The sequence below is a fragment of the Geotrypetes seraphini genome, chromosome 4 (genome assembly GCF_902459505.1).
Source record: "Geotrypetes seraphini chromosome 4, aGeoSer1.1, whole genome shotgun sequence".
Lineage (NCBI taxonomy): Eukaryota > Metazoa > Chordata > Amphibia > Gymnophiona > Dermophiidae > Geotrypetes > Geotrypetes seraphini.
The window spans coordinates 103,805,651-103,819,784 of NC_047087.1; the positions used below are offsets into that span (position 1 = coordinate 103,805,651).

General features: G+C 44.2%; 1 protein-coding gene across 5 annotated transcripts in view; it reads left to right on the plus strand.

The window, feature by feature from the left end:
• NR1I2 (nuclear receptor subfamily 1 group I member 2) overlaps positions 1–14,134 on the plus strand; it is a 60,789-nt gene that overhangs the window by 15,998 nt on the left and 30,657 nt on the right. For all 5 annotated transcript variants that reach the window (XM_033940904.1, XM_033940901.1, XM_033940906.1 and 2 more), the window contains 4 exons: positions 1,438–1,568; positions 6,046–6,233; positions 7,732–7,979; positions 12,741–12,886. In XM_033940904.1, coding sequence (XP_033796795.1) covers positions 1,438–1,568; positions 6,046–6,233; positions 7,732–7,979; positions 12,741–12,886 — 713 coding nt within the window. The remainder of the gene's footprint in view (positions 1–1,437; positions 1,569–6,045; positions 6,234–7,731; positions 7,980–12,740; positions 12,887–14,134) is intronic.

Here is a 14,134-nt window from a genome sequence, read left to right on the forward strand (position 1 = left end):
GCTAAAAAAACCTGAGACTCAATTTTATTGCTAAATAGTCTAAAATATTTCTATATTGCTGAATTATCTAAAAAGTTTCTATCATAAATATCTTAATCAGTCTTAGCAAACGCTGCTTCTTTTATATCAATACTGGTTGTGGAAGCAACACTATTGTAGTTTGAAAAAGCTAGCAACCAAGCACTTATCTTATTTCAGCGTTCATTTTGTATGTAGTCATGCTATCAGTTCATTGCTGCTGCCTGCCAACGTTTCGCGGATAACACACTTAATCCGCTGCTTCAGGGCTACTGGCAGAAGCATTCAAGCATTGTGCTCAACTGTACATACTGCAAAAAGAGAAGGAAACAAGCTTAGTAACTTTCCTAATCCTACTTCGCATTTAACAGAGTGTAACTTACTGTTCTCAGCTGCACAGGAGTTTTTCAAACCGAGGCAGAATAGTCCCGGCTGTCATTATATACTAGCAATCATATGCTGACAAAGGACGTTATATTACGTATTGACGTCATAGTTCCCGACGTTAACCCTTAACGGGAGCGATCATTCAGTAAAAGTGCTGCCATTCAATATTTCTATTAAGCCCATAGGGGGCTAAAGAGCCCAATCGATCAATCCAGCGTTGTTCTCGCTGGGCAAGATATCTCTTGAAATTCCCCCCTCTCTTACTTTGATGAACAATTTCAATGATTATAGCTTTGAGAGAGAAAAAATCATGATTATTTTCCACACAATGTCTAGCTAAAGGGGCTCCCAGAACATGATTTTTGATGTTGCTTTTATGTTCCGTCAGTCTGATGTTAAATTTTCTTGAAGTTTGCCCCACATATATCATCTTACAAGGGCATTGCAGAACATATACTACACCCTGCGATTTACAATTCGAGGAGTGTTTTAGAGCATACTGCTCGTTATCCTTTGGATTGTGGAATTTGTTAGAAATAATCATTATTTTACACATTTGACAATCACCACATTTTTGATGTCCCGGGTATACTGTAGCTGTATCGATCTGTTTCACAGGGAATGATGAAGGACAGAGAAGTTCTTTAAGGTTTTTATTTCTCCTGTAGGCAATCCGTAGATGATAATTCTGAAACACTCCTGCAATCTTCAGAATCTCCCAGTGTTTCCTTAGGGAACGAACAGTATGATAGCAGTTCCCTGAATAAGTAAGCACACAGGTCATAACCGAATCCATTCCAGATTTTGTACTGTCTTTAGGAGTTAATAGGGATTCCCTATGGTTATAGTATGCCCTCTTATAAGCAGTTCTTACTACATGTGACATAGAGAATTCCTATTTATCATTTTTATAGCACTGAAGGCATATGCAGCGCTGTACATTTACACAGAAGTGTTCCATTCTGAAGCACACACCTATAGAATGTATTCAGGCATCCATGTGTGCTTGGGGTTTTTTTTTCTCTCCTTTAGACGTGCCATGAAACGGAGGATACAGTTGGATTGCCCCTTCCGGAGCTCCTGTGTGATTACCAAAAGTAACCGGCGGCGATGTCAGTCGTGCCGCCTGAAAAAGTGCCTCGATATTGGTATGCGGAAAGAAAGTAAGTAATGGCCATAGGAGCAGAGAAGTGCTCCAGTGGAATTTATCAGATCCAAGGCTATTGGGATGTGGATATGTGAAAGCTATGTGGCTGGAAATACAATATTGTTTTATTCTTCATTGAGAATGTTAACATTTTGTTGGTTGTACAGGTAAGGAACATAGGGCTAGATTCACGAACCTGCCCAATTGGGACTGACCCGTGCCCCATCCGGTCAGGTCCATTGGATTCCTCAAAGCCTAATATGCAGATGGGGGCGATCGGAGGAACGCCCCCATCTGCTGGCACGGCACGGCTAGACTCATCTGAGCTGCAACTTTTTTTTTTTCTTTTTACTTTTTATCCCAGCCAGCCCATGGTTTTAACCCACTTAAACCCACGGGTTAAAACCACGGGCTCGCAGTGCAGGGAAGGGTAGGAAAGATTCGGGGCGGTAGGCAGGAGAAAACCTGGGACAAGCAGGACGGCTATTCAGGGCTAGCAGGCAGGAGAGTTCAGGGCAGAGCACGCAGGAGAGATCGGAGCAGAGCAGTGCAGCGATTCAGGGCAGAGAAAGCAGGTCATCGAGGTGGCAGGCAGGAGAGATTTGGGGCAACAGAGAGAAGGGCAGAGAGCAGGGCTTCTATGGAGCTGGAGAGTCGGAAAGACGTTTTTGACTGGTCCCCAGCAGTCGCTTCTTGGGTTGATCGGCCAGCCCAGTCGGTTTTAAAAATTTGGTTGGTCACGTCCCTGTCTACTTTGCATACGTTTCTCCTCATTTGCATGCACGGATTCGAAGCGGATTGCAAGAGAGGTTAGTGAATAGTGCAGGAGGGAAATATGGTCGCAAAGGGGTCGCAAACCGATCGGTACATGATCTGTTTGCTTTGTGAATCTAGCCCATAGTTTGTTAGCTAGAGATAGGCATTTCAAAGGATACTGATTCCTTTTATGGGGGAAAGTTAAAATGAGGCCTATGTTATACTGTAGGCGTGGGACCATAGTGGATTTTCAAGTTTAATAAAAATTTGCATACCGCCTATCAGTCTTCTAAGCGGTTTGTATATAATAAAATAGGGTAACTAACATACATTAAAACATACAGGACCTACTGGAACGATAGGATTAAGGTAAAGAATTACATTATAAAATAGGAAAGAGAACCATATAGGGGAAATACAAAAGGAAGGGAGATCCCATCTGATAGCCAAAGCAGAAATGAAGATTTTTCATAAGGCATCTATATAAAACGATTTTTCCTGTGCAACTGAAACCATCGAGCAATTACCTACAATTAATGAAGCCTGCGTAATCCAGGACACATACATCCACAGATCTCTCTAATAGTATCCATCAGGATTTTTTTTTTTATCCTTTCCTCCTAACATGCCCAGAAAATCATGTCTGACTAGAATAACACCTTCACTTTCATTGATCACCTTAAAATATCATAATATATAAATAATAACTTCACAATCTAATAAGTGATTAGGATCACTTTGTGTTTGTAGCACCCCTCCTGAAGAAGCCAACCGGTGAAACCTAGGTTGGGGGGTCGGTGAAATGCATCAGCTCTGTTGAAGTGATTAAGGAAGTGCCCGGAGCAGCTGTAATGGCCATATTCCACCATTTACCAACATAAAGTTATTTTTGTTTCTCATTGAGAAGTTACTGGTGTTGTTAGAACTGTGGTTCTATGGTACTGCTGGGAGAGATTGTGAATGGTCTCTATAGACAGCTACTCCGTGATTTTTCACTGGGTTATAATTGTGGGTCTAAGCGTTCACTATTAAGCACTTATTAGATTGTGAAGTTATTATTTATATATTATGATATTTTAAGGTGATCAATGAAAGTGAAGATATTATACATCACCTTTGCTTATTAAAGTTCCCTTGTTTAGTGAGAATGACTAGAATAACAACCATAAAGGTTACTGAGGGAGACACACAAATCTGCTCAGGATAAAAATGATGAAATCTGAACAAAAACACAGCAGATTTCAGTGATGAAAATATCAACAATATTTATTAAAACACTCCTATTAGTGTTTCCAAGTTTCCAAGTTTTATTAGTGCTTGATAAATCGCTTATTATATACCTAAGCGATTTATTCAGGTAAAATATAAATACAAATACATTAACATTTAAACTAAAAAAAAAAACCAAACCATACTGGGTTAACACACATGAAACAAGGGGGTAGAGGGGAAAAGTTACAATATATTTGTAGAGGAAAATATACATTTAAGGGAGAAAATAACTCAGGGAAGGGAAAAAAGCAAAATTAAGGGATATTAAGCCTAGTATTAATAAAACAAATTTTATAAATCTAAGATTCATATGTTAAAAGCTTCCTTAAAAAAATAGGTTTTTAAAGCTCTTTTAAAAGAAACGAGGTCCTTTATATCTCTAATGTATTGCGGTATTGAGTTCCATAAGGTAGGGGCGATAATTGAAAACATGTCTTGTCTTCTCGTACCAATAATTTTTAAAGATGGAACAGTTAACAAATTTCTTGATGCTGATCTAAGGTTCCGTGATGCGTTATAAGGAATGAGCAATCTAGTAATAAATATTGTTTATATTTTCATCACTGTGATCTGCTGCGTCTTTTGTTCAGACTGGATCTTACAAATTTTTGCAGATCAGTTTTCTGCTTGTTTGTATTTAAATGATGGAATACTGGGTAAGCCCAAGTTTTGGTGTTGTGCTAAGCATTCTACAGATATTTTTCTATGGGCAACACTGATTTCCAGAGCCATGCTTGCTAATCTTACTAACCTGAATTACTTTTTGTGTTTGTGGAGGGGCATAATCAAAAGTGTGCCTGTCTGAGGTTGGACGTTTTGTGCAAGACGTCCACAAACCCAGTAGAAAATATGTCTGTTTTTAAAGCTGCCAAACATCTATCTTTTATTTTTGAAAATGAGCCAGGTATAAGTTTGAGTCCTTAGAACATCTTTATTTTTACCCATTTTAAAAAATAAAAACGTCCATGTGAAAAACATACAAAAACAAGTTTTATAGATGTACCTTGTTTGATCGTGGCAGAAGAAATCCTCATCAGTTGAGCCAGTTTGGGGGATTCCCCCTACCAGGATCAGCTGAGCCTTGGGAGCCCTACATCCCTCCTCCTGACATCTCCAGACCTCCCCCCCCCCACATCCTCCCAACATTCCTAGGCCCACATCTCTGGAACCACCCGTACCTTCGGATGAGAAAATGGCAGGAGGGAAGCTCACTCCCTCCATCTACAGCACTGCGTGCTGCAAGTGATGGGGCTTCCCCCTCCTAATGCATCATGGGATGAAGTGGGAGGGGCCGAAGGCCCTGATTGGCTCAAATTTGGGATGCAGTGGGAAGGGCCAAAGGCCCTCATTAGCTCAATTTGAGCCAATCAGGGCCTTCGGCCCCTCCCACTACATCCCAAGATGCATTAGGAGGAGGAAGCCCCATCACTTGCAGCACGCAGTGCTGTAGGCAGAGGGAGTGAGCTTCCGTCCTGCCATTTTCTCATCCAAAGGTCCTGATTGGCTCAAATTAAGCTAATGAGGGCCTTTGGCTCTTCCCACTGCATCCCAAATTTGAGCCAATCAGGGCCTTCGGCCCCTCCCACTTCTTCCCAAGATGCATTGGGAGGGGGAAGCCCCATCACTTGGCAGCATGCGGCCCTGTAGGCAGGAGGGAGTGAGCTTCCCTCCTGCTTTTTTCTCATCCGAAGGTACAGGAAGGTCTGGGGATGTGGGAGGGAGGCCCAGGAATGTTGGGGAGATATGGTGAGGTGGGGGATGTTGGGGGAGGTCCAGGGCTGTTAGGGGGAGGGGTGTAGGGCTCAACGACTCAGCTGATCCTGGTAGGGGAAATCCCCATCAGCTGAGCCACCAGGGATCCCCAAAACCGACTCAGCTGATAGGGATTCCTCTGCCGTGATCAGCTGATGGGAAGCCCATATGTTTTTTTTTTTGGTGGGGGTTGCTCTTTTGGGTGGTGGGAGGGGGTCTTGACCACTGCGGGAGTAAGAGGAGGTCATGCCTTAAATCCTCCAGTTGTGGTCTTGTCAGTTTGGACACCTTTGTGGAATTTAGACACAACTCAAACAGGTCTAAGTTCGCTCTAGGAAAGCTTTGATTATGGCTGGGGTAAATCCAGGTTGAAGCCCACCCGATTCCTGCCCATAACATACTTCCCAACACGCCCCTTTGCTCTCTGGACACACAGCAGCTTAAAAGTGCTGCTGCATGTCCAGAAAGTTGATTATCGGCACTTGGACGTCCCTGCTATTAGGACGTCAAGTGCCGACTTAGACTGGTTTTTGAGCCCCATAGTGACTTCAGAATGCACCATTTCTGAATGTGTTTTAATCTGGAAACTAACTTTGTCTTTTCCCGTTATCTAAAGTGGCCATGTCTGCTAAGCTTTCTAGAACAAAAGTATGTCGCTGTATTTTAAAGACATTCACCCTTTCCTCTATTTCCCCTGCTTCCTTATCCAACAGTGATCATGTCTGATGAGGCTGTAGAGCACAGAAGGGCTCTGATCAAGAGAAAGAAGCAGCCGTGCCAGGCACCTGCCAGCCCAGAGGAGAAAAGGTTTAGCAGCGAGCAGCAGGTGCTGATTAAGGAGCTAGTAGAGGCCCAGATCAAGAGTTTTGATATCTTGTTTGCCAACTTCCAGCATTTCAGGGTAAGGGCAACATTTGCCAGTGTGTGTTGCAGCAGTTTCAGGTAGAGAAATGGCCCCGTTTGACAAGAAGATGCTCTTTAATTCTTGGCTCATTTATTTTGCATTTCATCTGTAATACTAATGTGCAACACTTCCCTGTTCTGATCCCACAAAGGACTTTAATCCTGGCTCTTTGGTCCCTGGCAGTGATGTAGTAAGTGGGGAGGGACAGTCCATCCCGGGTGCCATTTTAGTAGAGGCGCCAGCAACTCTCCTCCTCTCTGCCTACCCTGTTCCTTCCCCGCCGCACACATGCCTTGCCTCCCCCCTGTGCCTCTAGCTCTTCACCGGCGTGAGCAGCATCTACAACCTGCTGCTCACACCGGCCTCAGCTCTCCTTTGAAGTCACTTCCTGGTCGTGGGACCAGGAAGTGACATTAGCGGGAGAGCAAGGCTTGCATGGGCAGCAGGTTGGAGATGCTGCTTGTGCTGGCAGTTAAAAGAGGTACAGGAGAAGGGAAGGGGTGTGTGCTCCCCGGGGGGGGGAAGGGAAGGAGTGGATGGAGGCATAGAAGAGGGTGGGGTGCCACCTCCCCGGGCGCCTCCCATCTTCGCTACGCTACTGGTCCCCAGATATCTATTTTGGCATAAACATTCCATATCCTGAGCTACCACAGTCTCTGCTATATCGGTCAAATCCAATCCGATAATTCACCTTATTTCCAAGCATTCATGTGTCTCTCCCAAGGCGAAACTAGATATTCACCCTCTGTTTATATACTGCTGCTGAATATATCATTTGCATAACCTGTTCTTCCTCAATCAGTGGATGCAGTGATGTGGGTGACAGTTCAAAGCTTCAAACAGATGAGTTGCTGAAAAATGAAGTTAAACCTATCTGTCCCCTGACTGGAGCATGTAGCTTCTCAGGAGAAACCACCTTCACAGGATGAGAACTTGCACCCTCCCCCTGCCCCCAGTGAAACAGCATCTTTGGTTGTCTTCACTGTTTTTGCATGTAGCTTCTCAACATGCACAGGTAATTGGATTTGGACCTCTCCTCCACTGCCAATTCCAGACTTCATTCCTTTCATCTAGCTGCCCCCTATTCCTGAAATAAATTACCCAAGTTTGGCCGTCAAGCCTCTTCCCTTGTTTAAAAGCAGACTGAAAACCCACCTTTTTGAAATAGCCATCAATCCATAACCTTACTCCTCTGTCCTCCGACCCAGACAGCTGATTAACCATTCCCCTTAACTGTATCCATGACATCCTGATTGCCTTGGCTGTTTAGGTTGTAAGCTCTTCCGAGCAGGGACTGTTTTCTTCTTCTTTGTGACTCTGTGCAGCGCTGCGTGCGTCTGGTAGCGCTATAGAAATAGTAGTAGTAATATTTTGGTAGCCAACTGGCTCTGGCGGGCATGGAAGGCCTCCTGATCTAGCCAGGCACCACTTCTTTATATAAGGACTACTGTCTCTTTTTTTCCTTTATCTCACACAGTGCTTTTCCGTATTTTAGCCGATTAAACGCAGTCCCAGCATGGTGAGGGACAGTATGGATGGATTTTTTTGTGGCAGCATGAGGGAGAGAACCGGGAGTGACAGCAGCAGAAGCAGCGTTGAAACTGTTCACACAGACTGCAGTTCTAGGTCACCAGGAGAGAGAGGCACCCACTGTATCTACACCATGTTGCCACACGTGTCTGACCTGTCCACCTATATGATCAAAGGTGTCATCAAGTTCGCAAAATTCATCCCTTATTTTCGGTATGGTATGACCTTGACAAGTCTGTGTGTTGAGTGTTTGGCGAGGGTGGGGAGAGAGAATAAAATCCATCACCAGCAGCAATGTGGTGGAGCGTATCCGTGGAAGCCTCTTGTTACATTTTTATATGAAATTAGATATATCAGACTGCAGCCTTAAAGAGTTAGTAGCACATCTTATTGATGAGGACAGGGCTTACATATATAAAGAGCCGGTAAATGGAGACTCGATAGGAGGACTGGATGTAAGCACTTGTTGCATGAATGCTGGAGTGGTTTCTGTTAGAGAAGGCAGAACACAAGGGAAAATATAAGCAGTACCAGACTGAATGGGAAAGGTCTACATCTAATGACGTGTGTAGGATCCCTATTCTTTTTTAAATAAACTTTTGTTAGGGTGGAGTTAGTACATTGTTCAAAACCCATCATAGCTGTAGATACGTATATAAGGCAGATTTTGTAGTTAACCTCTCCTGTAAATGTCTGTTCTAGCCACTAGGTGGCAGCAGAAAACCCAAGGGTGCAATATAGCAGTGTTTTTCAACCTTTTTTGGGCAAAGGCACACTTGTTTCATGAAAAAAATCACGAGGCACACCACCATTAGAAAATGTTAAAAAATTTAACTTTGTGCCTATATTGACTATATATAAAGTAATTCTCTTGAATAGGAATCAAATAAACACAAAGAAAGTATTTTATAATGCTGCCACCGCCAACAACACCGTTGGCGGCGGTGGCACTCAAGTGGCTAAAGAGCCGCAGTTTGCCGGCCTAGGGACAACACTGGAGGGTGGCCAGCTGTGCACCCCCTTGGAACGTAAACCCGGGGTGGGGCAGACCGCCCCCCCCCCCACCCTGGTATGCAACTATCTGTACCTCACTCCCTCCCTATGACCAAAAATTCTCCTTTCTTCTATTCCCCGTGTACACAACCATCTCTTTCCCTCCCTTCCTCTCTCCAAAGTCCATGCCTTCTGTGTCCAAAAACCCATTCCCTCCCCCACCTCAGCAACTCTTTCCCTCCCTTCCTCTCTCCCAAGTCCATTTCTTCTGTGTCCAAAAACCCATTCCCTCCCCCACCTCAGCATCTCTTTCCCTCCCTTCCTCTCTCCCAAGTTCATGCCTTGTGTCCAAAACGCACTCCCTCCCCCCTTTTGTGTTCCATGTTTGCCTCCCAGCCCATCTTTGCAACTTTCTCAGCAAAACGAAGCTCAAGCCGCGAGGCTTGTCTTCTGCTTCCTGCCTGCCCTGCCGCGCACAAATAGCCGAACGGAAGTATTCTCCGACGTCAGCGCTGACGTCGGAGGGCAGGCTTTGCTTAAGCCCTCCCTCCGACGTCAGCGCTGACATCGGGGAACGCTTGCGATCAGCTATATGTTAGCTGCAGGGCAGGCAGGAACAGAAGACGAGTCTCGCGGCTCAAGATGTATTGAACTCCGCGGGTCCCCCGTCCAGCTCTCTCCTGTCCACGTGGGGCGGACCGCCCCTCTCCCTAGACTGGTGGTACTGCCCTGATGGCGGCCCTGACCGTACGGCACACCAGGCAACATAAACACTGCAATATAGTATCTACGTATGTTGCAGCAGCGACACAAGTTTATGAAAATGTTTACTTTTCAGTCTACCACTCCTCATTCACTCTGGATAACAACACATTATAGTTTTCTAAATGTATGTAACATAAAACACACAGGTGCACAGTGGCAGAGGAGAAGTATAATCTGGTCTTTAACTTCAAAGTACTAACCAAGTAGTTCCCAAACTATTCTGTTCACGGCTCACTTAATGTTTCAAACTTTTTCCATGGCTCCCCAGGTCAAACGATAGTTCTTTAATACAGAGTTTCTCAACTTCAAGCCAAGTACCCCCTAAGTTTATCAAATATCAACTGAGTCCCCCTGCCAAAGCTCTGCCATAGACCCGCCCAGGCTCCACCCCTGACCCCACCCCCATAATAGTACTAATTGTAATGCAATTTCTTCTATCCATTTTATCATATACACACAATATAATCTTATTAATACATAATGGTAACAAAATTTTAAAAACACAAAGCACACTGTCCACAGAGAAAATGTTAATTATCATTTGTATTTGTGGGGGGGTTTTCAAAGAGGTCAAGGCAGATGACTTTAAAATATGCAATGTCACCTCAGTAATGACTATAGAAAAACAGAAAAATATAATGCAAAATATAGACAGCAGATATAAATTCTCAAAACTAACACACTTCGATCACTACATTGGAAATAAAATCATTTTTCCTGCCTTTGTTTGGTGATTTCATGAGTCTTTGGTTGCACTTACTTCTGACTGCATCCAATATTTCTTTCTTTCTGCCTCCTGCACACTTCCTCTCCTCCGGACCTCATTCTCTTCCCCAACCAACATCTCTCTCTGTCCCTCCATGAGTCTAACTTTTCTCTCGAGACTGTCGGGAGCTCAAGGCAGCCATTTCCTATGAGCGAGCTGCATGGGGCAGGAGTGTGGGAAGATCGCTCCTGCCCCGAAAACCTGCTAGACCACCAGGTAAGGATTAAGGGGGGGCTTACAGAGCTTAAAATAGCCCCCCAAAATAAAAATGTGTTGTTGGTTTTTTTTTTGTTTTAAAATCGCGAATAACCGAAACCGTGGATTTGGAGGGGGAAGTGTATTGCTAGTAGATCCTGCAATAGGGACACCTCAATCAACATCTGGCATATTAAAATCACCTATTAGTAGTACTTCCCTTTTTCCAGCTATATTTTGAATGTCTACTATTAAATCTGTGTCCACTTCTTCTGTCTGTGGAAGAGGCCTGTTTATCACACCAATGTAAGTACATTTTCCATTCTCTCTTTCCAGATTGACCGACAGTGGCTCTTCTTATCCTCTAGATCCTGAATTTGTGTGGCTTTAATATGATCTTTAACATATAAAGCCACACACATACATCTTTTCTTCCTACGCTGTCTTTCATGAACAGATTATAGTCCATTATAACTATAACCCAGTCACAGTTCTCCATGAACCACATCTCCGTGATTGCCACTAAATCCAAATCAGCCTCTTTAATCACAGCCTCTAGATCCCAAACCTTATTTCCCATATTATGGGCATTAGTATGTATATATTCCTTTCCAGACATTGTTCCTTTTTCCCATATGTGTAGAGATATTTAATGATTCATTTACCTGAGGGATTATACTTACCTGGGGCCTTGATCACCCATTCTCAATTATTCTAGTTTAAAGTCCTCTTCAGTAGATTAGCCAGTCTGCTGCTGAAGACACATCTTCTCTTCTTTGATAGAAACACACCATCATTGCTCAGCAGCCCTTGAAAAATCAACCTATGGGTCAGGAAGCCAAAATGCTCTTGACAACATTATCTGCACAGTCAAACATTCATCTCCAGGATGCATGCTTTGGTGCCTTGGCCTTTACCCTCAACAGGGAGAATCGATGGGAATACCACCTGTGCACCTGACTGCTTCACCTTCTCTCCTGGAACCACAAAGTCACTTTTGATACATTTGGAGGGGTACCTAGCAGTATTGTTAGTGCCAACATGGATTAGCAACATTGGATAATAGTCATTGGTCTTGATGAGTCTCTGCAAGCTCTCTGGAAATCTTTGATGCTTCATGAAGTATTTCTTCGATATACTTATTTTAATGAATGATTCTCAGTCTTGTCACCTTCTCTCTGTTCCTTTACTTCCTTCATGAGGGATTCAAGCTTGCATTGGAATCACTCCCTCTGTTTGGGTAACATTCTATTTTTGTACAGAGACAGAAGCTGTAACCTGAGCAACAGCTTTGGTAACACAATGTTTCCTAGCCATACTGGGGTTGCAGAAGTACTTGCACCTGATGGAAATAAAAAGAAGAAAAAGCAGAAAAAAAATCTTAAGATCAGCTTTGAGATAGGTGAGAATTAAAACACTAAATATACAGTAGACTTTCCTCAACTGTTGTCTGTGCCCTAATGTGATCTTATCTTATGCTTTGAAATGCAACCTAAAAGGGAAAGGGAATGGGACTTGTATACCATTTTTACTGTGGTTATACATTCAAAGCGGTTTACATACATATCTGTATCTGGGGCAGTGGAGGATTAAGTGAGTTGCCCAGGGTCACAATGAGCAACACGGATTCAATCCCACAACCTCAGGGTGCTGAGTCAGCAGCTCTACCACTAGGCCACTCTTCACCTCAATGTTAATCTAGACTAGAACACTTTTTTTTAAAATAAAAATAACAGACTCTAAAGGCTACACTATTGCCTAAACTGACTGCTGGAAAAGCACAGTACTGAACTAAAAGTGTAAAAGAGAAAGACAATGAAATAACCTACTGAAGCCCAAGTTTACTTTTTCCCAACTCTGAATTCCAGCAGGTAAGATATTCCAATGGAGTTTTCCTTTCCTTTAGCAGATCTTCACTCACCTTTTCAGGACACTTTGGCCTATAGTGGAAAAGTCCACTTGTATTTAACACACCTGTGTGTATAATTAGTTAAGAGTGCCCCAGCTTCAATTATGAGAGTGTTTAGGTGGGATTTGTTTTTTGTTTAAATGTTGTGAATGTGCCTGCCCTTTGTGTTAAGGGGGTTAGACTGCTCTTCAACACACTTCAGAAAGCACTGATGATAAGCATTCTAGCTAGTTGAGGGAAAGTCACTTTTGGCAGTGTGAGGGAAAATGTGTGATGAACCAGGTAAGATGAGGATTAATCATTGAAAACTCATGTTGGGTTTTAATACGGTTTTGTTCTTTGGAAGGGAACTGCACATAGAAGACCAGATCTCACTGCTGAAGGGAGCCACTTTTGAGCTCTCTCAGATCCGCTTCAACATGGTGTTCAGCGTTGAAACTGGAAAGTGGGAGTGTGGCAAGCTGTCCTACTCCATTGAAGATGCTATCCACTGTGAGTTACTCTCCTCTGAGCCGTTTACCAGCTTGACAAATTTCTTCAAAAACACAGTATACAAACCTTAAGTAAATAAGTTCTAAACATTCATGCAAACTGCAGACCTAAGCCTTGGGCCTCCACTTTACGCCTACCTGTGAGCAGCACAATCCAATCCTGTCATAAGGTACAAGCATGGATTCTGGATTTTGCTTTTTAAAGTGGTTTATTTTCTACTTTGTAATTGGGCTGTGAGCCATTTCACAGATGCAAGTGTTTTGATGTACAGTCAAACCTCGGTTTGCGAGTGTTTTGCAAGACGAGCAAAACATTCTCGCAAAACGTGTCTGCAAACCGAGTGTTGACTCGATTTGCGAGCACCCCCTGATAACCGGCATTGCTCCCCCTGCTCGCAAAGGGCCCCTTCCCGCTCGAATCGGCACCCCCCACCATGAGAACAGGAACCCCCCCGCCTGACCAACTTTAACTCACCCTCCGTTTGGCACCGGCACACAGCCCACAAGTGCCGGTGCCGCTTGAAGATCTTCTTCTTCCCAGTCTCTGCCGGCTTTGAGCATGCATCTGCGCATGCTCAAGCCCTTCTAATTCTCCCTCTCGCCGAGAATCTCGGCACAGACTGGGAAGAAGAAGATCTTCAAGCGGCACCAGCACCAGGGGGGTGAGTTAAAGTTGGTCGGGCGGGGGGTTCCTGTTCTCGCGGGGGGGGGGGTACCGATTCGAGCGGGGTGGGGGCCTTTGCGAGCGGGGGGAGCGGTTCTCGTGCCGGTGCCAGACGGGGGGGAGGGGGTGAGTTAAAGTTGGTCGGGCGGGAGGTGCCTGTTCTCATGGGGGGTGCCGGATCATGCGGGGGGGAGGAGCAGCGCCCTGGCCTCGGGGGGGGGGGGAACGTATCAAAGCGAGTTTCCATTATTTCCTATGGGGAAACTCGCTTTGATAAAACGAGCATTTTGGATTACGAGCATGCTCCTGGAACAGATTATGCTTGTAATCCAAGATACCACTGTATTATTAAATGCCTTCAGCAGTGATGTGTCCTAAAACTTGCTGTCGCAGGAACTCTCACCTTCTCAAGGCACTGAGCACTGAAAGAAATGAGCCCTTGCACAGCCGTCAACTGTTTATTTTCAACAAGATTTAGCTCACTGCAAAATCCTGTGGACGTTTTTTGTGGCCAGCCTTGTCCCTCTTGTTTAGGGCTTCCAGCTGAACTATAAATTGAATCAGCCTCTTGTTCTATCAGCTTTG